This window comes from Hypomesus transpacificus, unplaced genomic scaffold (genome assembly GCF_021917145.1).
Source record: "Hypomesus transpacificus isolate Combined female unplaced genomic scaffold, fHypTra1 scaffold_30, whole genome shotgun sequence".
Lineage (NCBI taxonomy): Eukaryota > Metazoa > Chordata > Actinopteri > Osmeriformes > Osmeridae > Hypomesus > Hypomesus transpacificus.
The window spans coordinates 1,588,424-1,612,313 of NW_025813826.1; the positions used below are offsets into that span (position 1 = coordinate 1,588,424).

General features: G+C 44.0%; 2 protein-coding genes across 8 annotated transcripts in view; one reads left to right on the forward strand and one right to left on the reverse strand.

Moving 5' to 3' along the window:
- Positions 1-326: 326 nt before the first annotated feature.
- LOC124463565 (putative uncharacterized protein FLJ44672) lies at positions 327-3,733 on the reverse strand. Its single transcript, XM_047015313.1, has 3 exons — positions 3,660-3,733; positions 2,704-2,792; positions 327-904 (listed from the first exon to the last, which is right to left on the reverse strand). Exons 1-3 carry the CDS (start codon positions 3,731-3,733, stop codon positions 327-329), a joined length of 741 nt encoding a protein of 246 aa, XP_046871269.1.
- Positions 3,734-19,507: 15,774 nt separating this feature from the next.
- msh3 (mutS homolog 3 (E. coli)) overlaps positions 19,508-23,890 on the forward strand; it is a 106,979-nt gene continuing 102,596 nt past the window's right edge. For 4 of the 7 annotated variants that reach the window (XR_006955585.1, XM_047015433.1, XM_047015435.1 and 1 more), the window contains exons 1-3: positions 19,512-20,183; positions 20,364-20,466; positions 21,277-21,554. Coding sequence is in view for 6 of the 7 variants with exons in the window: in XM_047015433.1 (XP_046871389.1) it covers positions 20,025-20,183; positions 20,364-20,466; positions 21,277-21,554 (540 nt within the window). In the remaining variant the exon portion in view is untranslated. Of the gene's footprint in view, positions 20,184-20,363; positions 20,467-21,276; positions 21,555-23,890 lie in introns of all 7 variants that reach the window. The other 3 variants (XM_047015436.1, XM_047015437.1, XM_047015438.1) reach the window with 2 other exon arrangements.

Sequence of the window (23,890 nt, forward strand, 5' to 3'; positions counted from 1 at the left end):
GATAGAGAAGACCAGTGCCACTACAGGGAGGCATCCTTTTACATTTTACATCCTTTTACATTAAGATACAAGACGTGCCCTTTTTTAGTCTCGTTCAAAAATTAATTTGACTTTGTTCATCTGGTTTTCTCCCTTGCATTTTCTTTCTCCCTTTCTCTTCATTTTGCATTTTCTCCCTTACCTTCCCTTTCTACCTCACTGTCACTATATCTTTCTCTTCTTTCCCTCTCTCTTGGTTTTGTTCTTACTCTCTTGCTCTACCTCCTGTGGGGTCTGCCAAAAACACACGTTCTGCAGAGAAATACAGAGAGAGAGAGAGAGAGAGGTTATCTGATATTACCCGCTGGGGGTCCAGTCATGGTGTCCGGTGGTCCGACTGAGGCCTTCGGGAGTCCAGCTGAGGCCGCTGGTGGTCCAGTCAGGGCCTTCGGGAGTCCGACTGAGGCCGCAGGTGGTCCAGTCAGGGCCTTCGGGAGTCCGACTGAGGCCGCTGGTGGTCCAATCAGGGCCTTCGGGAGTCCGACTGAGGCCGCTGGTGGTCCAGTCAGGGCCTTCGGGAGTCCGACTGAGGCCGCAGGTGGTCCAGTCAGGGCCTTCGGGAGTCCGACTGAGGCCGCTGGTGGTCCAATCAGGGCCTTCGGGAGTCCGACTGAGGCCGCTGGTGGTCCAGTCAGGGCCTTCGGGAGTCCGACTGAGGCCGCAGGTGGTCCAGTCAGGGCCTTCGGGAGTCCGACTGAGGCCGCAGGTGGTCCGACTGAGGCCTTCGGGAGTCCGACTGAGGCCGCAAGTGGTCCGACTGAGGCCGCAGGTGGTCCGACTGAGGCCTTCGGGAGTTCGACTGAGGCCGCAGGTGGTCCAACTGAGGCCTCCAGTTGCACTTCTGCAGTACCTTGTGGGGTCCAGCCTACATCGTAAAATAACTGAATTATTCGGAGTAAACATATTTAAGTATAAATACTTGTTTAAGTGTACCATTAATGAGCATTTGCCAAAAAAGAAGCGCTCAATACACTTGTAGATGATCAAGATCAGGGTTTACCGCAAATGTGTTAGTTAAGGTGGTATGGTGGGGTTTGCCGGCGGAGCGGGGGGGAGGGGCAAAATGTGTGAGTAGATAGTGAATTTCATAGACCATTGTAACTGTAATGCTGCTTCATCATATCAAAGCCTGCCCTTCCTGTTGTATTTCAACCAAAGCAAATTCCTGGAGTTCAATAACATGTTTCACCTCAGTCAATAATAGCAAGAGCAAGTCACAAGCAGGAATCTTTTTTTGAATAGTTCACATACTTCAGCCCCCAATATTCTTTTTTTTAATAGTTCACATACTTCAGCCCCCAAGAGCTTTTTAATGGCTTCTACAGCAAAAGTTGTTGTATCTCCTCTGTTAACCCCCAAAAAGGTATAAATATTAATACAACTAGTGCATAGTGCCCTTGGTGCAGTCGCTGACTTAAGAGGTCAGTGAAACAGACAAACACAGATTCCTGTAACTGTCGCTAGAGAGTGCGCAGTGCCAGTGATGAAGTAGTTGAAACACACACACAATCCTGGAGAAGCACTGTGCCTGTGATGCAGTTGTGAGTAAGATGTTGATGACAAACAGATTTCTGGATTTATAGATGGATAGTGCAGTGCCCGTGATGCAGCTGATGTTGCTAGTGACCTACATTTTTCAGATCACAATTTAAATTCTTAAAAGTACTTGTTCAACCTCTACATGCAAATCATAAAGTTAATTTTTCATTATTTTTAACAAAATGCAAATGACCTAGTACGTTCATGCAAATTATGTAGCCTACAAGTAAACTGCCATTTCCTACAGTGTTAATTGCTTATGTTGTGTTGACAAAAAAACATTATATAGATTCTCTGTTAAATTGTCTTACACCCACAAACATCTAGACATTTAGTAAATGATGTAAGTAATTAGGCTACATGAAAAATTGTTGAGTCAGTTGTCATAATTGGGGTTATAATTCACCATACTGCGCTGCAGACACAGTTCTGCCAAAAGTATGTTTTTTATGCTACATTAACATTTGTATTTGCCCGTTAATCGAGATAATTGTTGACACTCACTGTCCTAAAATTCACAGATCCCTGTCATTATTAGAGAGATGATTGAGGCAGCAGACATCTGCATGTGGTCCTTAAAAGATTCAGTTTCTATCTGCATCATAGTTTAAGCATGGTTAACTTGAATTTATTTGAAGCTTTAGGAATCAATGATAATGTGACTGCTTGTTGTGACTGCTCAAGAGAAGGCAAGGCCTTATAGTATCTGTAACAGGGATACAAGGCTTTAAATACGAGACTTAACTAAATTGCACAAAATTACCTTGAATTAAAATTACAAAAAGGTCCTGAATTCTTTTCTGACAGGATCTGGATGTCTCCGTCAGCTGGCAACGGGGTTTCAAAACTTCAGACACCCAGACATTTGGCTTTTTAGCAGGCCTGGACAACACCAAGAAAGCCCTCACTCCCAGAGACTGCAACTTTTCAAGCTAAAAAAAACAACATAAAATCTATTAATATTAAAAGGTATATGGCAACATTTGGAATCAAAATTGCATGGAAACATTTAAAGCAATCGCATACCAGCGTATAAGCTTTGTCTTTGATGTGCGACGTGGTCCTATTTCTTTGATCAAATTTGATCATTTTTTTGTTCAACTGCAGCTTATGTGGCTGCTCTACCTTGCATGCCTTGCAGGTTTTGCAGGCCACATTGAGAACTGTGTGGCAGGCGATACACTTTCTGGTTGTTGACCCCGGGCCTGGCATTTCTATATAGAGTAAGCAAGAGAGAGAATGGGAGAGACACAAACTGATTATGAGAAATGCTTCTTTCACTCAAAGTAACCAGAACCAGAGAACAAGAATTTAAAAAACAAAGCAATACTTGCTTAAAGAGTGTGAGGAAGAGCGAGAGAAAGTGTGTGTGTGAGAGAGAGAGAGAGAGAGAGAGAGAGAGAGAGAGAGAGAGAGAGAGAGAGAGAGAGAGAGAGAGAGAGAAAGGAATTAATGAAATAGAATGGCTCTTAAAAGAGCCGTTGTTTTTTTACTGAAAGTGAGTAGGTAGAAAAGGTTGATTGAAGATGGGGGGTATAATATAAGGTGTTGAAAAACGAAAACATTATTATTTCTCTTGCAGCAACATTTCATGGATTTCTTCTTCATAATTACAGAAATGTATCAAATTATAGATGTAACTGGGATGCTGTTACTGCATATTGGAAACCACTTTAAAGGATCTAAAATGAATTGAATAAATTAAAAATAAGTTATCAAAATAAAGAGCAGTATAATTTTTTCCAAAAGTAGAAGCGTCAGACCGCTTTAATCAACTTCAGCAAGCAATTATTTTGAACTAGCATTTAAGATAGCCGTAAAGCCAGTAGCTACAACTAAACTGCTAAAGAGAGCTAAGCTAAATGCTAAAAAGCTCTAGCGCTAACTAACGTCAATTACTCATTCGGTTTAATCTAACGTTAATAACCCTCGGTTCTCTAACAGCCAAATGAAATGCAATAAAAAGAACAACACTCAAGCACCCAAAAACATTTTCAACAAACAACATTTTAATTATTCAGTCGAATTTGAATTATTCAGTCGAATTATTAAAAAGGGGGAATCGTCCATCTCCATCTTACCTGCTTATTTCTGGTCTGTGGGAGTTGTTAGCAGTTAATTGAATTATCGCCTCCTGTTGGTAGTCCTCCTTCATACACGCGTGTAATGTTCACACCTTGGAGAGGCATAACGTGACACTCACACGCTTTCCCAAGTGGACCAACGTGACTATTACAAGCTTTGGTGTGATATCGGGTTGGGCTGAATGGTGTTTGTAAAGATGTTTAGCCATTAGATTCTGTTTTTGACATTTTCATTTTTGTATTGCTTTAAAGTGCTTTTCAGCTCCTGAATAGCGTTTTACAATGTTTGGCTTGTAACTTCTGGCTGAATGGTTTTCTTGTTACTTTAACTGTTAGAACATGTTTCTGTGGCTGTTTATACATGGTAAAGGTGTTTTTGTGAAGGTATTTTGCCAATAGATTCTGTTTTTGAGACTTTCATATTATTATTGCTTTAAAGTGCTTTTCAGCTCCTGTATAGAGTTTTACAATGTTTGGCATGTAACTTCTGGCTGAATGATTTTCTTGTGACTTAACCTGCTGTTCATTATGGCAAAGGTGTTTTGTGAAGGTATTTAGCCATTAGATTCCTTTTTTTATACTTTTATTTCTTTACTGCTTGTAAGTGCTTTTCATTTCTTGAGTAGCGTTTTCAATGCATTAAAATTAGTGCTGTCAGTTTAACGCGTTATTTACGGCGTTAACGTAAACCCAAATTAACGGCGTCAATTTTTTTATGGCGCGATTAACGCTCTTTTTGACCTAGCAAACTTTGTAGTTTTTTTTCACATTCTGTTGCAACAACCACTGACGTTAGAAAACTACAATAGGCCCTACCACACCGGATCTAGCTAGACCGGAAACAAAACAACAGGCACGCCACACCCACTTGTTTGGGCTTGCGAGCCGGCTAAACAGTCGTAGCAGAGCCCGTTTACGGATATTACACATTCTCTGGTAGTAGGCTAACGTTAGGTTTTGAGTTGATTGCCAGCGCCAGACGCCGAAATGGATGCCAATAAGATTCTGAATGGAAAGTTTACTTTTAAAAAGTTGCCAAATGGTTCCATTGACAAGATCAAAGTGATCAGTGTGTTCTGTCGTTGTGAACTGAGCCGGAGGGAATGAGCTATCATCGCAGCACGTCGTGGAGTCGAAAATATAATTTTGATGGCACACAGCCAAGCACACAGCTGATGCGAATTCTCCGCCTGCTCTTCAAAGCCAGGCGATTGCAATGTTGTTTTCAATTTAAAAAAAACATTTGCACGAAGCAATCCGAACCACTTTTCCATGTCGATAAGAGCATTACAATTTGAAAAAGAATGGATGAAAAATAAATCAAGGGATATTTAAAATAGATACAAATGTGTGATTAATTGAGATTAATCGCGAGTTAACTATGACATTAATGCGATTAATCGCGATTAAATATTTTAATCGTTTGACAGCTCTAATTAAAATGTTTGTCATCTAACTTCTGGCTGAATAGTTTTCTTGTTGTTTTAACTGTTATAACATGTTTCTGTGGCTGTTTATACATGGTAAAGGTGTTTTTGTGAAGGTATTTAGGCATTAGATTCAGTTTTTTTGACTTTCATTTCTTTACAGCTTGTAAGTGCTTTTCAGCTCTTGATTAGTGTTTTCAATGAATTAAAATGTTTGTCATGTAACTTCTGGCTGAATGGTTTTCTTGTTGTTTTAACTGTTATAACATGTTTCTGTGGCTGTGTATATATGGAAAAGGTGTTTTGTATAGATGATTAGCCAGTAGATTCTGTTTTTGAGACTTTCATGTTTTTATTGCTTTACAGTGCTTTTCAGCTCCTGAATAACGTACAATGTTTGGCATGTAACTTCTGGCTGCATGGTGTTTGTAAAGATGTTTAGCCATTTGATTCTGTTTTTGAGACTTTCATTTTATATTGCTTTAAAGTGCTTTTCAGCTCCTGAATTGCATTTAACAATGTTTGGCATGTAACTTCCGGCTGAATGGTTTTCTTTGTTACTTTTATTGTTAGAACATGTTTCTGTTGCTGTTTATATATGGAAAAGGTGTTTTGTAAAGATGTTTAGCCATTAGATTCAGTTTTTGAGACTTTCATTTTTGTATTGCTTTAAAGTGCTTTTCAGCTCCTGAATAGCGTTTTACAATGTTTGGCTTGTAACTTCTGGCTGAATGGTTTTCTTGTTACTTTAACTGTTAGAACATGTTTCTGTAGCTGTTTATAAATGGAAAATGTGATTTTTGAAGGGATTTAGCCATTAGATTCGTTTTTTTATACTTTCATTTCTTTACTGCTTGCAAGTGCTTTTCAGATCTTGAGTAGCGTTTTCAATGCATTAAAATGTTTGTCATCTAACTTCTGGCTGAATGGTTTTCTTGTTGTTTTAACTTTTGGAACATGTTTCTGTGTCTGTGTATACATGGAAAAGGTGTTTTGTAAAGATGATTAGCCATTAGATTATGTTTTTGAGACTTTCATGTTTTTATTGCTTTAAAGTGCTTTTCAGCTCCTGATTAGCGTTTTACAATGTTTGTCATCTAACTTCTGTCTGAATAGTTGTCTTGTTGTTTTAACTTTTAGGTTTCTGCCCACCAGACCCCCAGGACCCACAATCAACACCACTGCGTGGTCTCCCCTTTTGCAGTTCCAGCTGTTTTTTAGCGCTTCTGTTCTACGCTCAATAATTGCCAACACCAATACATCAACAGCAATGCTGCCAAAAGACTGCAATATCGGCAAAAATTCACATGGGTGCCACTTACCATGAAGGGTTTGTACATATTTCTGGCAATTGTGCTATATACAGGGCTGGTCACTGTTCATGATAGGGGCACCTACTGGAGGAAGGACTACCCCTTTCATTTCCGCTTCCCTGGGGACAGCATGACACAAGGCCGTTTTGAGGCGATCATGTGGTCACTGCACCTGAGCAACCCAGATGAGGATGAAGAAAATAACAACAAAAAAGGCACTGCAGGACATGATCGACTATTCAAGATCAAGCCCCTGTACACAGAACTTACCAATGCCTGCAAATCCCATTTCCAGCCATATCAGAACATCGCAATAGATGAAAGAATGGTGGCATCAAAGGCAAGAGTAAGTATGCAACAGTACATGAAGGCAAAGCCCACTAAGTGGGGGTATAAATTATTTGTACTGGCTGACTCTCATACTGCTTACACTTGGAACTTCTTTGTTTATGAGGGCAAGAGTGTTTTCACACCAGGCCAGGGACTGAGCTACACCTCCGTTATGGATTTGATGCCGTTCCCTTTACTTGGCAAGGGCTATCGACTGTTTGTGGATAATTTATATTCCAGTCCTGCCCTTTTTGAAGAACTACACCGCAAAAACACAGGTGCCTGTGGGACAATCAGAACAAACAGGATTGGTTTCCCACACACTAAAAGGAACGACCTGCCAAAAAAAAGCAGAAAGGGGAGATTTGCGATGGATGCGCAAAGATAACTTGCTGTTCGTAAAATGGATGGACACACGTGAGGTCACCATGTGCTCTAGTATACATACAGCATTTAGTGGAAAAACTGTCGATAGGAAGGTCAAAGAGGGTGGTGTATGGCAGACTAAGACTGTGCCCATCCCAGATGCTGTAGCAGACTACAACCAGAACATGGGTGGAGTGGATTTATCTGACGCATTGATAGGATACGACAGCGTTCATCATAAGACAATGAAGTGGTATAAAACCTTCTTTTTCCATTTTGTTGATATCGCAGTTGTAAATAGTTTCCTCTTGCACAAAGAACTCCACAAGAACAACACCACTAAGCCGTACACCCAGAAGAAGTTCAGGGAAAAGCTTCTCATGGAAATGTTGAACTTCGCCAAAGATTCGAAACCAAACACCTCAGCACAACCAGCACCAAAATCTTGCATGCCCGAATACTTTGGGGATGATGCCACCAAAACTCGCAAGCACTGCAGGAGATGTCTAAATGCAGGCAACAGCAAAGTGAAAACACTGTGCTAAACACACCGTGTCTAGCACAGTGGACTTCTGTGCTAGACACGGCTTGTCCATAACGAACACCATGTTCAAGCATAAGGGTGTCCATATGTGCACCTGGCACCAGGACACCCGAGGTCTCAGTTCGATGATCGACTTTGTAGTCGTGTCATCGGACTTGGGGCCGCATGTCTTGGACACTCGGGTGAGGAGAGGGGCGGAGCTGTCAACTGATCACCACCTGGTGGTGAGTTGGCTTCGATGGTGGGGGAGGACGCCGGTCAGGCCTGGCAGGCCCAAACGTAATGTGAGGGTCTGCTGGGAACGGCTGGCGGAACCCTCTGTCAGAAGGAGCTTCAACTCCCACCTCCGGGAGAGCTTCGATCATGTCTCAGGGCGGGCCGGGGACATTGAGTCCGAATGGGCCATGTTCCGGGCCTCCATTGTTGAAGCGGCTGACCGGAGCTGCGGCCGCAAGGCGGTCGGTGCATGTCGCGGCGGTAACCCTCGGACCCGGTGGTGGACTCCGGAGGTGAGGGATGCCGTCAAGCTGAAGAAGGACGCCTATCGGACTTTATTGGCTGGTAGGACTCCAGAGGCAGCTGATGTGTACCGGTAGACCAAGCGGAACACGGCTTTGGCGGTCGCGGAGGCAAAAACCCGGGCATGGGAGGAGTTCGGCGAGGCCATGGATAAGGACTTCCGAACGGCTTTAAAAAGGTTCTGGACCACCATCCGGCGGCTCGGGAGGGGGAAGCAGTGTTCTGTCAACACTGTATACGGTGGGGATGGTGCGCTGCTGACCACGACGGGCGACGTCCTGGATCGGTGGAAGGAATACTTCGAAGACCTCCTTAATTCCACCAACACGCTTTCCGACGTGAAGGCAGAGTCTGGGGACATCGGGGGGGCCCTTCTATCTCTGGGGCTGAGGTCGCCGAGGTGGTTGAAAAGCTCCGCGGTGGAAGGGCCCCTGGGGTGGATGAGGTCCGCCCGGAGTTCCTTAAGGCTCTGGATGTTGTAGGGCTGTCTTGGTTGACACGACTCTGCAACATCGCGTGGACATCGGGGACAGTGCCTCTGGACTGGCAGACCGGGGTGGTGGTTCCCCTCTTTAAAAAGGGGGACCGGAGGGTGTGCTCCAACTTTAGGGGGATCACACTCCTCAGCCTCCCTGGGAAAGTCTATTAAGGGGTCCTGGAGAGGAGGGTCCGTCGGATTGTCGAACCTCGGATTCAGGAGGAGCAATGTGGTTTTCGTCCTGGCCGTGGAACAGTGGACCAGCATTATACCCTCCGCGGAGTCATGGAGGGTACATGGGAGTTCGCCCAACCAGTCTACACATGTTTTGTGGATTTGGAAAAGGCGTTCGACCGTGTCCCTCGGGGGCTCATGTGGGGGGTGCTCCGAGAGTACGGGGTACCGGATTTCCTGATCGGGGCTGTCCGGTCCCTGTACGACCGGTGCCAGAGTTTGGTCCGCATTGCCGGTAGTAAGTCGAACTTGTTTCCGGTGAGGGTTGGACTCCGCCAGGGCTGCCCTATGTCACCGATTCTGTTCATTACCTATATGGACAGAATTTCTAGGCGCAGCCAGGGTGTTGAGGGGGTCCGGTTTGGTGACCTCAGGATCGGGTCGCTGCTTGATGATGTGGTCCTGTTGGCTTCATCGGGCCGTGACCTTCAGCTCTCACTGGAGCGGTTCGCAACCGAATGTGAAGCGGCTGGGATGCGAATCAACACCTCCAAATCTGAGGCCATGGTAATCGACCGGAAAAGGGTGGAGTGCCATATCCGGGTCGGGGAGGAGATCCTAAACCAAGCGGAGGAGTTCAAGTATCTCGGGGTCTTGTTCACAAGTGAGGGAAGAATGGAGCGCAAGGTCGACAGGCGGATCGGTGCGGCGTCCGCAGTGATGCGGGCTCTGCATCGGTCCGTCGTGGTGAAGAAGGAGCTGAGTCGAAAGGCGAAGCTCTCTATTTACCAGTCGATCTACGTTCCTACCCTCATCTATGGTCACGAACTATGGGTAGTGACCGAAAGAACGAGATCGCGAATACAAGCGGCCGAAATGAGCTTTCTCCGCAGGGTGTCCGGGCTCTCCCTTAGAGATAGGGTCAGAAGCTCGGTCATCCGGGAGGGGCTCAGAGTAGAACCGCTGCTCCTCCGCGTCGAGAGGAGCCAGCTGAAGTGGCTCGGGCATCTGATTAGGATGCCTCCGCGTCAAGAGGAGCCAGCTGAAGTGGCTCGGGCATCTGATTAGGATGCCTCCTGGACGCCTCCCTGGTGAGGTGTTCCGGGCACGTCCCACTGGGAAGAGGTCCCGGGGAAGACCCAGGACACGCTGGAGGGACTATGTCTCTCGGCTGGCCTAGGAACGCCTCGGGGTCCCCCAGGAAGAGCTGGTGGAAGTGGCCGGGGAGAGGGAAGTCTGGGCCTCCCTGCTTAGGTCGCTGCCCCCGCGACCCGATCCCCGGACAAGCGGCAGATGATGGATGGATGGTTGTGTCACCACATGGCCACCATACGAATCGCAAAAAGTTTACGTGTTTCTTCATAACTCTCACCTGGTGAAACATACCTTCAATGTCTGCCATAAAGGCTATCGGTTCCTGGCAGAAACGCAACAGAACACAAACAAGGTTGCTGGTGAGGTTCGGACCTCGGATCAATTTGTTAGTCAAGGATGTTCCCTGAAAGGATGCTGACCAATCAAAGACAACTCTCAGTGAACCCTTCTTTGGGTGGTGTACTCCGTGATGTGGAATGTACCACTTATTAAACTTATTCACTTATTCAAGTCTGCCACAGATATACGGTTTGCAGTACAGGAGTGGCTTCCTTCCATTTGGCAGGTCGCTTCTTGCATGAGCCCATTGACGACCCATCCTAAAGGTGTTCAAACAGCATATGGCCCATTACCTCTACTGTTTATTACCTTCCAAGGCTTCATAAGCTTTGCAGCGTTTATGCCAATCAACAACTCAATGTCGGCATCAAATTGTGGAATTGTCACTTCCTGTAGATATTGCCACTTGTTTATGGAGTGATGAGTGGGTATGTGCTGTTTTGAAACAGGTAACTTTGATTGTGTGTAGACCTCTGGGAGCTTATGGTACAGCAGGCCTTCCATACCTCTGACTCCAAGACCGGAGACTATACCACTGTTGACCCTTTTCTCCTGTCCCATTGTGCACAGCAGAATTGAGACGTGTTTGCTGGTGGCGTTCAACTTTCTCTTTAGCGAATCTGTACAAAACATAGCAGGGCTACCTGGATCCAAAAACGCATGTGTGTTTATCACTGTGTCTGAATTTGACATCTTTACCCACACTGGTACAATGGCAAGAGTGCATTGCTTTGACTGACTGGCCCCCATTGGGTCATCATCTTCCTCAGACACCACAGCGCTATTCAGCGGTTTATTTCCAGTTCCAGTCAGGACTTGGTCACCTTTATTCCAATCCTTCTCCCTTCTTCTGGTATGAATGTGTAGGATCGTTGGATGTAGTAAAGAGCATGTTTCACATTTCATTCTACATTTGCAGGTTTTGTTTACATGTCCTTTGGTCAGACAACCTATATGGACAGAATTTCTAGGCGCAGCCAGGGTGTTGAGGGGGTCCGGTTTGGTGACCTCAGGATCGGGTCGCTGCTTTTTGCGGATGATGTGGTCCTGTTGGCTTCATCGGGCCGTGACCTTCAGCTCTCACTGGAGCGATTCGCAACCAAATGTGAAGCGGCTGGGATGCGAATCAACACCTCCAAATCTGAGGAACCAAAGCACCTTCCATTTGTTTTCAGGAATTTGATTCTTTAATTATTTGGTTTCTTCTGTAACACTTCACATCTTTCAAATGTGTGATGTCTTTCACAGAATAAACAAGGCAGTTCAAAGGCATTTGTTTTCTGCTTGTTTTCCAATGATTAATTCCTTTAAAGTTCAGGTACTTGGGCAACTGTAGTAGCAACGCTGGAGAATCTACTACTTGTATTGGATCTTGTAATAGGGTTTTGTGGTTTGGGTTTTGGAACTTTATTCTCAGTTGGGGTTTGTATGTCACCAAAAATGGGATCAAGCATTGCTCTTGATTACTTTTGGTAAATTCAAGCAAGTCCTTAAATGTTGCTCTATGTTTGGTTTTATCCTGCAGGCTACACACAGTGGTTCAAAGTTTAGATACAATGAGCTTTAGGTTGGTGGAGTTTTCAAGTTCCCTCAAACCATCAATGTCTTGCATAGTGTTGTAACAGCTATGCAGAAAAAGAGCATAGGATCTTAGCTCTCCGCCATCTTCTGGCTTGATGGGTGGCCAGTTCAAGCTGATGTAACCTTAAAGCAGTTTCCAAAATTGTACTCAAGCTGTTCTTTAGCCTCCTCGTATGCAACAGCAGGATCCATATGCAGTAGGCTGCTAACAAGGTTTCTGGGCTGACCCCTTGTATACTGTTGTAGGTAGTACAGTCTTTCACTCATATCGTTGGTTTTCTTTTCAACACACTGTTCAAATACTTTTGTGAATGTCCTGTATTGTAGCGGGTCACCATCAAATATGGGGATTTCTATGTCTGGGAGAAGTGCCATTACTTGCTGTTTCACTAACATTTCAGTGATCTCAGTTTGTCTTTTCAAAACGTCTATGATAATTTTGTCACCTGAACTGCTTGTGCTTGGGCTTGTCCTTGACCTGCCTGTGGGCTGTGAAGGTGTAGCGTCAGGCGGTGTGCGGGCGGTTTGCGCAGAGCGAGTTTGTGTTCCAGTTGGAGGAGCTGAGGTGTCCCCATGACGGGTTCTCCTGGGCCTTACTGGGATGTACTCTGGTGGTGTACGGTACCCTGGTAAGCTAGGCAATGAGCGCTCTTCCTCGGCCTCTCTGTATACTCTAGCCTTAGCTTCTGCAGCAGCAAGTTCACTGTCAAACTCTGCCCTTTCTCTTCAAGCTTTTAACTTTGCCTCCTCGAGATCAAGCAGGTATTTGGTTTGGAGTGCTTGCGCTTTGGCTCTGATAGCCACGCATTCGGCTTTGGCCTTTACGTAGGATGCTTGCGACTCACCACTGAGAGCGCTTCTCGTTCTTCGGCTGTGCGTAACACTGGGCGCTGTTTGGCACGCGCTATCTTGAGGGTGGATATCGTCCTCTGTGTCCTGCATCTCCTTTTCCTTTCCTGGCCTTTCTTCCTCCACATGTTCAGACTTTTCATCGTCCTCGTTTTGATCATCATTGACCCATTCCGTAACAGACTCCAAATAACGTTCGAGACTCTGGCATTTGGGCTCGTACCAGTCAAGGCGATCGGCTTCCCTTTCGTGCTCGTCCTTTAACGATTGTTGCACAGATGGCTGCAAGCTGACAAATTCTTCCAAATATCCTTGAAACGCTGTGACTAGTGGCTTAACGGATTCCTTTGGCTGTCCACTTTGCATATGACTGTCAATTTCATTCCTTTTGCGTGTTAAAACGCCAAGCTTCCCCCTCCGTGTTGCGATCAACTTAAAAAGTACCTTTTCTTCTAAAGCTTCTTGATCAGGATCGGGTTGCAATAGTCCTAGGTCATCTGGCTGTTTGTCAGCCATGTTAAACATCAACTTAAATACTTTTATTCTTAAACTTAAACTTCGGTGATTAAGTGTCCATTGGAGAACCAAACGCGAGCGCAAAGGCCCACTTAGTAGTTTGGATGAGCGCAGCGGCGCAAGTTCAAATCATTGTACGAGCACGGCGGCCCGTTTTACAATCCAACATTACTCACGACTGGTCAAGGTAAAGGTTAGCGAACTGTCCAGCATTCCAAGAAATCAGCAATCCCCATTCTCCTGGATTTCTCCTAGGTTTCCAAGCTTTTCCAAAGCATGCGGTTCCAAACTTCTCCAAAGCAAGGGGTTTTTCAAAACTGTAGTGTCCTCTAATAAGTCACTTCCATCTGACGCCGTAGGAGTTTCCAATAGTTCAGTTGTTTATTAAACTTAGGTGTTGTCACAAACTATAAATGATAAAGTAAATGGTACAACTTGATGCGATTAAATAAAACGGATAGATGCAAACAAAACAAACAGACGCAATTGAAAAACCATATGCCTGCTAGCGTCTCCAAAGTTCCAACGTTCCATACGACAGGCTCTCTACCAAACGCAATGCCCAATGCCTTTGTCTAGTAGTCACCTCCTGATTAACACAGGTGAGGTGAAACCAATCAATCCTTGCAGGTGTTGTGGAAGGCTTCTGAAGTGGTTCTTATCGATCAAGAATAATAGGTTTTGAGTCGAGGAGTTCGGATTACAAAGGTATGCTTTTATTACAAAGGTTCTCTTTGGGTTTCACATTCGCAAGAGCTTCTCAGCCGAGAAGTTCTGCCTCCTCCATTTCCTCCAGGTCTTTTATACAGTTCATACACGTCACACAAATAACTCTTGGCATCATCTCATCAATACGTGTTGGTCAATCTTAAACAGATGCTGGTCTGTTTATTTATCGGTTGTCATGAGTCCAAGGTCATCTTTATCTAGGGGAACAGACTCCATGTCAACCCGACCTTGCTTATCTGTGTGAAGCATACAGCTCCCTAACTACACTCTTGGGAAGAACATTTCTAACACAGGAAGTTGAGCTGGAACAGCCAAGTGCTTGTCCCATAATTGACTATGGGGCCTGAGCACAACAACATCGTGACTCATCTACATTTCTCGAGCACAGCCTAGTGCTTTCCACCCTGCTCTATGCCCCTAACTGGGCCCTTGTCCTGATGCAACCCCAGCAAGTATATATCCAAATGTAGGGTGATTTCTGGCCCACAACAGTGTCAAGACACAATTCTACCAGAAGGGTCATAGGCTTAACCTTCAGTTCAAAAGAAAATCCAACAAAAGGCACAAATGGCTCCTACACTGTCCATATGGCTTGCGGTTGCAATGAGCATATGGTCGGAACAGCACAGGTTCAGCTTCCTAGCAAATCCTGCTTGAAATTGTCCAAGGTTGTCCTGTCTTGGGTGAAATGTTCAGAGCAAATGAATGATTGAGTGTCGAACTTCGTCGGGATCTTCTCATAGACAACAGCAGCCATGCCTGTCGAATGTTTGGCTCCTTGGGAAGACGGTGAGTGTTAGCCTTCCCTGTACAGCCTGGAATACAGCATTTACGACCGTGGTCCATTTTCAATATCCTTGTTATAATTCAAAACGTTCTTCTTTGTAATTCCTTATAAGTAGCCTACACAGAGCAGCGCGCAGCTAAACTAGTATCGGAGATAGACGCTACCTGGTCTGGATGTACATTTTTGGGCGTGACAAAGATTAAATAATTTATATTACATTACAGTACAATTCTAGAACTATAATCATTAGCTGTATCACGGGCATGGCACTATCTATAATTCCAGTTATTTACATTTGTGGCAACTTAATCACCAAATGCATCACGGGCACTGTGCCCTAGTGAATATAGCAACGGGAACAATGCTCGCACGACTTTATAAAGGATGCATGTATTAAAGTTATGTATTGTGCTTATTAAATTGATGTCTTATGAACTTAGAAGTGTGCTCAGGCTTAAACATTGGGTCTCACACAGGGTGTGGGAAACAGGCTGTATTTTGTGTCGTTATCTCTCCATTTCAGAAGCAACCTTGAAACCGGGCTGAGACAGCACCCAAGCAGGTGGCATGCGTGGGGAAGAACAAACTCCCGCACGAGAGAACAAGCTCAACCCTTTTTTTGTATTTCTGTTTCAATTGCACTGTATAATATATGCTGGGGCAGGGACGGATAGTCAGTTGGACTTTGTGAACCAGCCCAAACTCTGTTGCGGGTAGGGAAACGTAGACAACCCCGGAGCTCTGTACTGTTGATTTCCAACTGCTGCATTAAAGCTGATATTATCGGACCTCTGCAACTCCAGACCACTCTTTCTAGAACACATATTTGTGTCATTGATTACCATCATTACATATTGGATTAGACACAAAGATTTTCAGTTCTTCAGAAGCCTTTAGGAGATGTAGGAATTGTGCTTTTAGCCAGATGCTCCGATTATTTTTGTGATTTGTGGAAAACTTGCAAGTGGAGTGAGACTGCGTCCCGGGGGTACATTGTTTTGACAAAGCCTCAGTGACAGACTAGGCTCGCTCACTCACTGGCAGTGTGTAAACAATATCGTAGGCTCGTTACACATTTTAAGCTAGAATCAATGATTGGGTTTGTGAAAGTACACTACTCTTAAATTATGGTGAAGGTTTGAGCACGTTGAGACCTTTAGATCGTGAGTTTGAAGTGACGGAAAACCGAACTCGAAAAGTAGGCCTACCTAGCTTTTCTCTCTGTGTAATTAGTGAATCATGTAGCATCTCGGCGAATTCCTCAAAAAGGTAGAGGAGGGCAGCTTTTAGGAGAACAAGCGATTCCCCACAGACCTGTTGGCTCAGAATTTTGATTTGGGTCGAGAAAGTCTTTGTAATAAGCCTATGTGCCAGGGAGACTGCATAGGCTTAGACGGCAGCCATGTTTTGGTCGCGTCATGTTCATAAGTTCACCATTTACATTTACATTTAGTCATTTAGCAGACGCTCTTATCCAGAGCGACTTACACTGAGTACAGGGACATTCCCCCCGAGGCAAGTAGGGTGAAGTGCCTTGCCCAAGGACACAACGTCATTTGGCACGGCGGGGAATCGATCAGGCAACCTTCTGATTACTAGCCCGACTCCCTCACCGCTCAGCCATCTGACTCCCTACGTCTGACTCCACCATTTCACAGTTCGGTTGACACCAAAAATGTGTTTGTTACCAAACCTCGAGCAGGGAAGCCTTTAGGAGATGTAGGAATTGTGCTTGTAGCCAGATGCTCCGATTATTTTTGTGATTTGTGGAAAACTTGCAAGTGGAGTGAGACTGCGTCCCGGGGGTACATTGTTTTGACAAAGCCTCAGTGACAGACTCGGCTCGCTCACTCACTGGCAGTGTGTAAACGATATTGTAATTCACTAAATTCTAGTCCTAAAACGTCAGGGAGGGCTGCTTTTTGTAGACAGGAGTCTACTGAAGATAGCCAGTATATAGGATCTATCAAAACAAGCCTATTTCATTTGTCATTTTCCTGAGAAAGCGACCTACGTTAGCCAGGCTAGTTTCACTCGGTCAGCCTATTTAAAGGTCTCTGACAGTCAGAATCACTGTTTACAGTCAAAGGGCGAGTTGGTCTTTGGTCAGATGTGTATATTGACCAGTTTAGAGCTAAATACTCTTGCCAGAGCCTGGAATCGAGCCAAATGTTTGGAGTGACTTTGCATGGCCGGGTCTCCATCAGTTCAACACATTTGGATTCAAGTTCAAGTAATGCCATTGCATTTCACAGTCAAAACTGTAGTTTATGTCAAGTGTAGATGTAAAAAGCTTCATTTTTCACAACTGACATGGATCCTTTCTTCACTTTTACAGGTCTGGAGGGTCATGCAGAGGCCTGCTCAACAGAGTTCAACAGAGGATACTGAGAGAAACACTGATCCCTTGCTGGACTAACCCCCTCTAGCTGGACAGAATCAGAATCAGCTTCTCTTCAGCCCTGAACCCAGGACAGCTTCATCCAGCTGGCCTGCCCTGACTGCCTGCAGGCCCTGCTTGCCCCCGCCTGCAGGCCCTGCTTGCCCCCGCCTGCAGGCCCTGCTTGCCCCCGCCTGCAGGCCCTGCTTGCCCCCGCCTGCAGGCCCTGCTTGCCCCCGCCTGCAGGCCCTGCTTGCCCCCGCCTGCAGGCCCTGCTTGCCCCGCCTGCAGGCCCTGCTTGCCCCCGCCTGCAGGCCCTGCTTGCCCCCGCCTGCAGGCCCTGCTTGCCCCCGCCTGCAGGCCTTGCTTGCCCCTCCAGAGACAGACAGTCACCCCACAGACACAGTAGCTCTGCAGACTGCTTTTTTGAGGATATTGATGAAAAAGGACAAACCAGCATTTTTTACTTTGATGAAAGTCGAAATTTGTAATCCTTTCCATGTCCCAGCATGCCAAGCTGCTGACTTTTAGTGTCTTAAGTAATGAAACCAGTTCAAGTTATAGACTTTTGACCTGAATCCAATGATTAGTCATCTGAATAAAAACCACTCAAGAGAAGTACTGCTTCTTGGATGATTTGTGCTCCACATCAGTACATATCACACATTTGCCTTTGTTTCCATGGGATTGCTAGTTTCTGCTCCACCATTGTGTAATAAAAAATATAATTTAGGACAGCAATTCCATTTTTGTGTTATCCTTTCGCATTACACACATTTAGTCAATGTACTTAAATTCAACCGATTGTTGTCATTTTAGCATACTGTTCATATTGAACAGACATCAGTGTTTGGGAAGATTACTGTATATTTCCACTTTTGATCTGTATTTCCATCATAAATTTGGTCTTTAATTTCAATTGGAAGGGGTATTAAAAGGTCTTGAAAAGTCTTAAATTTAACTTGTTTACACCTGTAGACACCCTGTGAAGCCCCCACCCCCCACTCCAGAGACAGTTGGTGACAGAGAGGCGCAGACATTAAGTTAAACATAGTTATGCCTTAAGAGTAGAGTAAAAAATAGAGACTAAATGTGTAAATGGATGTTGAAACTCAGTTCTCTGAGTTGGTGCATGTCAGTTTAGGCAAAGGTTGTCTTTTAAACCTCTTGGTTTAAAAATAATTCAGATTTGATTGGAACTCTCTCTTTTATAAATTTATAGTTGGATTTGACATTTAACAGCCATTGAATTCATTAAGCAAGTTGTTTAACTCAAACAACCATAACACAGTACATATGGTATACAAAGCTGCAGTCAGATTTGGCGAAATTGTTAGCTTGGATGTTATCTTGACATATACATGGGGTCTTGATGATGATGCGCACGCAGCTTCAAGGCAGAAAGACGCGTTACATTTCAGGAGACGCCGGGACCTTTGCGTGTCAGTAGCATCTCGTCATATCACACAGTCGGAGCACAGCTAGATCATCAGCGTCAGCGCCCTTGGGTACCCAGCATGCAGTGCGGCATGTCAATAAACGCCAAGACTTGTGGAAAATAGTTTGGTTACAACAGCGATGGAAGGGATTTCAGTTGTTGCGTTCGTTCAGTTAGATGTTTGTGATATTGTTGTTTGTTAGTTAAAATAATCTCGTTGGTCACCCTGAGAGTGCATGTTGTGTGGTTTAAAACGAAGTGAGAGTCGGCCTTTATTCATTCGTTTTGTCAAGAAGATGATCATGGGCTGTGCCACAGACCTTTAGCTCTTCATGATAGTAAGATGACTGTGGTTCTGGAAATCGGTCTTCAAGCCATCCTTGAGAAATTCGGGAAACAGGCTTGTGACCAATGTGTTTTGACTGTAAGAGGGACATTTTGGTCGTCATCGAAACGTCATGCGTCCGCTACAGCATTTGTGCTTTGGCGTGCCTTGTGCTGGGAGGGAGGTAAACGTTATGGATTGGGACAGTGTGCGGACAGGTGTAATGTTATATAGGGTGAAATGGAATGAGAAATATAATACAAAATGTCTAAAATTGTTTTATTTATGTAAATGTCCTCATTGCCTCAATATATTTGTGTCAATAAATCAAATATCATTTTGACTGATTGTTTTCAAACCTTATTGTGTTCAAGATGACATCACTCTGAAGTACCGTCTACAATTTCACCTTGGTATGTCAAAATATGATTGAATTTGAGTAGTTTAAACTTTGACTGAATCGAACAACTCTAACCACAGAAACAGTTTACTTTTTTATGCAGTAACTGAACATGACAATATTCAACACTGAGAATAACTCAATCTTGCAACGACTTCTGGGAAATCAGAAGCGTTATCGTTGGTCAAGTCCCCATCCGATGCATCCTCGACAAAAGGGGCGGATCAGGAACATTTCCGGGGTATTTTGGCGTTCTTGGTGACTTGTGTTCTTTGGATTGGAACCGTACTTGGGCAATAAAAGATGACGTCAAACGAGTTCGCAAGAACACAAGAACGGAAAAAACGTGGATTGATAAAGAGCCATTGTCTCAAATGTGGGTCAACTCGTTTCGGTTTACTATGTGACACCTCGTCACATGTTCCTACTTGACCCATGTGCCCACAGAAACGAAGGGATGTCAACTCTGAGCCATAGCGCTGTCTATTGTAGTTTCCTTGGTGATTTGTTTCCACCCGTATGGCAATTTAAAAATGTTCTACAATTACCGTGGCAGATGATAAAAGGAGCGCTGATGCTGCGCACTGATAAAAACAGCGGAACGCATACTCTGTCGCGAGATAAAGGTGTATAAATTAATGTTATTTTTGTAAGCTCGACGTGAGCGACACCGTCCACGCTGCTGACTTTAAACATTTGCTAAAGCAATAATACACAGTCGTTATCAGCATATCTAATCACGCAATTTAAACGTTATAAGAATAAGAAAAGCATGCCGAAATCTGCAAAAAAATCTAGCAATGGACAGACCTCCACAAGCCGGTACTTTGGTGGAGCTAGCAGCAAGAGTCTCCCGGACATAAGCACAAAACCTGGTATGTGCTCTGTAATGGTGCCTACTGGGCTGAAGATAGGAGCCAGCAGAGGCAAGGTGGGCATGATTTGCAAAGCTCCTAGCACGGACACGGGACAGGAAATTGTCGAATTGATACATAGGCTATACCCACTTCACGTATTGTAGACGTCATAAAATGCTAGTGCTAAAACTCTTTCTGACAGTGATGTGCTATCCTTTGCCATCTTTTCTATTTCCTCTGCCCTCTGTGTTCAGCATAAGCATTCCACTGATGATGATGACTCAAGATCGATCAGGAAACGTCCCAAGCTTTACCATCTTGGGCAGAAAGAAGACATTTCCCGTCCGAGTGTCAGAGGTGTGTCCTGGGCATCTTACTGGGGTCAGGTTCATTTACTAAACAAAAAGAGTGAAATAGAAACATCCCTCTACTCAGGGATGGATTATCCAATGGGCGTACCGGGCCCGGGCCCACGAGCTCAGGGGGCCCATAACCCAGAGCCTCGGCGTATCGTCACTGTTATTAACTTGATGTACTAGGGTATTGATATGATGATATGCACCGTAGCCGGCTTAAGTCATTAATGTCTTTAACAGGGCCCCAAAAGTCCTACTGATTAAAATTAAAAATAGCCTAAACATTCACTTTGAAGATGTCACAAGAAAGAAACCTTTATGATACCTTTCAAGTGAGTGTTTATCCCCTCAGTTTATCTATAGGAGGGGCCGAGTACTCCATGCAATATGGGCCCTTCAACTTTGTAGGGAGAAATCCAAAAAGCAAGTGCAAAACAATAACATTAGAGCTGTGTCTAAGCACCCCCAACACACATATTATATTGAAGATATAATATTGTTAAGCCTATGATGGTAATTTTTCGAGAAAGAGAGAAGGTTGTGTGGGCTACAAATGTACACTCTAGTCTATGGTTACAACTATCTAAATATTTTTGTAATATAAACGTTGTTTATTTTGTTTATTACTTAAGTACTTTTGCTTTTTTAAACAACAATATCAATATTATTCCTGACAAAAAAAAGAAAAAGAAAAGAGAATTTATTTTTTTTGCTGTGAGGGGGGGGGCCTTGACACATCCAGGCCCAGGGGCCCATGGTTTCTTTATCCGTCCATGCCTCTACTCTACTCTACTCTCACTTTCTCTCTCAGAAACCAATGTGTCTCTAGGGTCAGGCAGCCTCTCCTCCTCCACCCTGGAGCGCTTGAAGGGCTTTAGCCGCATGGCTGAGCCCCACAGTAGAACTGATCGTGGGCCTGATGGTGCAGAAAGAGCGCCTGAGGATTCTGGTTGTGTGCCTGGGGGAGTTGTCCAGGACAATACTAAAGGGAAAATGATAAATGAGGAGGGAGACGAGGAAGAGCATATAATCAAGGAGGAAGAGGAGGAGGAAGACGAGAGCAAGACAGATCCATCCACTGATAATAAGGTAACAACTAGTGCTGTCAAACGATTAAAATATTTAATCGCATTAATGTCAGTTAACTCGCGATTAATCACAATTAATCGCACATTTTTATCTATTGTAGATGTCCATTGATTTCTTTTTGTCCCATTATTTTTTCTCATTTTGATGCTCTTGTCAACATGGAAAAGTGGATTGGATTGCTTGGTGTACATGTTTTTTTTTAATTGAAAACAGCATTGCAATCGCTTGGCTTTGACGAGGGGCGGAGAATTCGCATCAGCTGTGTGCTTGGCCATCAAGTGGTATTTCAGACTGGACGTGCTGCGATGATAGCTCAGTTCACAACTACAAAACCCAAAGATCACTTTGGTCTTGTCAATGGAACTATTTGGCAACTTTTTAAAATTAAATGTTCCATTCAGAATTTTGTTGGCATCCATTTCGGCGTCTCGCACTCGCCATCCACTCAAAACGTAACGTTAAGGCCCTTGCACACTAAGTCAGAAATTCGTATCCGAAAAGTTTGCACGTAAAAAATAAAACGACCTCACGTTATGTCAATCGCGCTTGCACACTGCCTCCAAAACTTTCGTACGTCAAAAAAAGATTGGATCGGGTTCGTTTTTCGCATCCGTAGCCATCCGTTTTGATCGTTTTTTTGGCAATTCAGAGCCACCGTACAAGCGAACGACTAAATACAGAATGGCGTCTGACAAGTTGATACCAAGCCCCCACCCCTCGACTCTCGGCTTGAGGCAACAGCCCCGGTGGATGTAGGTAGTATTGCATTTCCGATTTTTTACCCGACTCGTCCGGTCGTTTTTATTCTATTAACTCCAGTCAACAAATCTAAAACTATCTCCCCCAATAATTTTTGTTCGATTCTCGAACCTGGCTCATACTACTACCTTTTTCATAGAAGAATTTTTCCTGATTTTTGCCAAGATTGAAACCAATCCGAAATGGGTAAACTAGCAGCCCATTTATTTGCTTACATCAAGACAAGTTGCCTGGAAACGTGCTCGCGGATACAAACAATGAACGAGCACAAAAGGGAGCATCAGCAAATCGCTGAACTACCTGAGCTGAATGAGAACAAGGAGAAAGGATTTGATAATCTACAGCTGCCTGCCTTTATTGTAGCACGTTTTACAAATGGTTGCACATACATGACGGTTGTTAGTAGAGTTAATTTCAGTTATTTTAAAGCAGATTTAACAATTTTGTAATGAACGCTATTATGCTCATGGCATGACAAACGTAATTACAGCCTAATATAATTAGTTATAATATCTTGGCATGTTACGGCGTCATTATATATTGTTGACATGTTATTCTGAGGCAAAGACAAAGATGAATAAATCATGTCTGATAACGTCAATATTGTTATGGTCGTTATATTGTTAAAACTTTAAGTCAGTTAACACCACAACGATGGCATTAACAATAAGCTAGTAATAGTAAACAACACTCATCATCATTATAATAGTAACAAAGGTATAGGCTTAATTTGCTTTGCAAAGCTAGAACAACGACGGAGCCAGATATTCAGGTTTACAGTTTATCTATCCGACACAATACATAAGAAGTTAAACTATAAACACAAAGCAAAAAGAACAACGTATAGGCCCTGCACGTATAATACTACAGTACTAATAGTATTGATTTTTGTAAAGTTCACATGTAGGCTATCTGCTTTTTGATCGGACTTGTACCACATTCTGACAGTTTTCTGCAATGCCTTAGTTCCAGCTCACAAGCTCGCGACTGGTTGTCGCAAAGTATGACGTATACAGCTAGTTGCAAGCATGCACGAGTTTCGGAGCTAGGAATAAGCTTCTGCGCAAGACCGGACGAGTCGGTCTGGAAAGATGGCGCGGTCCGTTAGGAGCTCTCGCTTGGAAGACAGAAGTAGCTGTCTCTAGTTATATTAACTCTATGGTTGATACACTTGGTCTCGCAGCACAAAGCACTGTATGACAAGAAAAGTGCGGATTATAAAAACAAAGGGTGTACGAAGGTTTATATAGTATTGTGCTCAAGTTAGCTAAACAATAGCTTGTTGCTAATGTCATTCATTCATTCGTTGTCAAAAGTGATAACGTCGTCCCAACCAGGGTGTATTCATTCATTTGCTAGTAAACTTAGGCTTTTAATAGAATACATGCAATGCCCTGGTCACCTAAATGACTGCAATAATCTACATAACAATATATCTGTAAAGTTATAATATATGACATTTCATAATCAAACTCTCTCTCACTGACATTCTGAGGTAAATTTTAAATTCCTCCGGATAATTTGTGAGCTCCTTGATAAGGGAGATGAAACTCCCCTTCCTCTCTGCGCAACTTCAG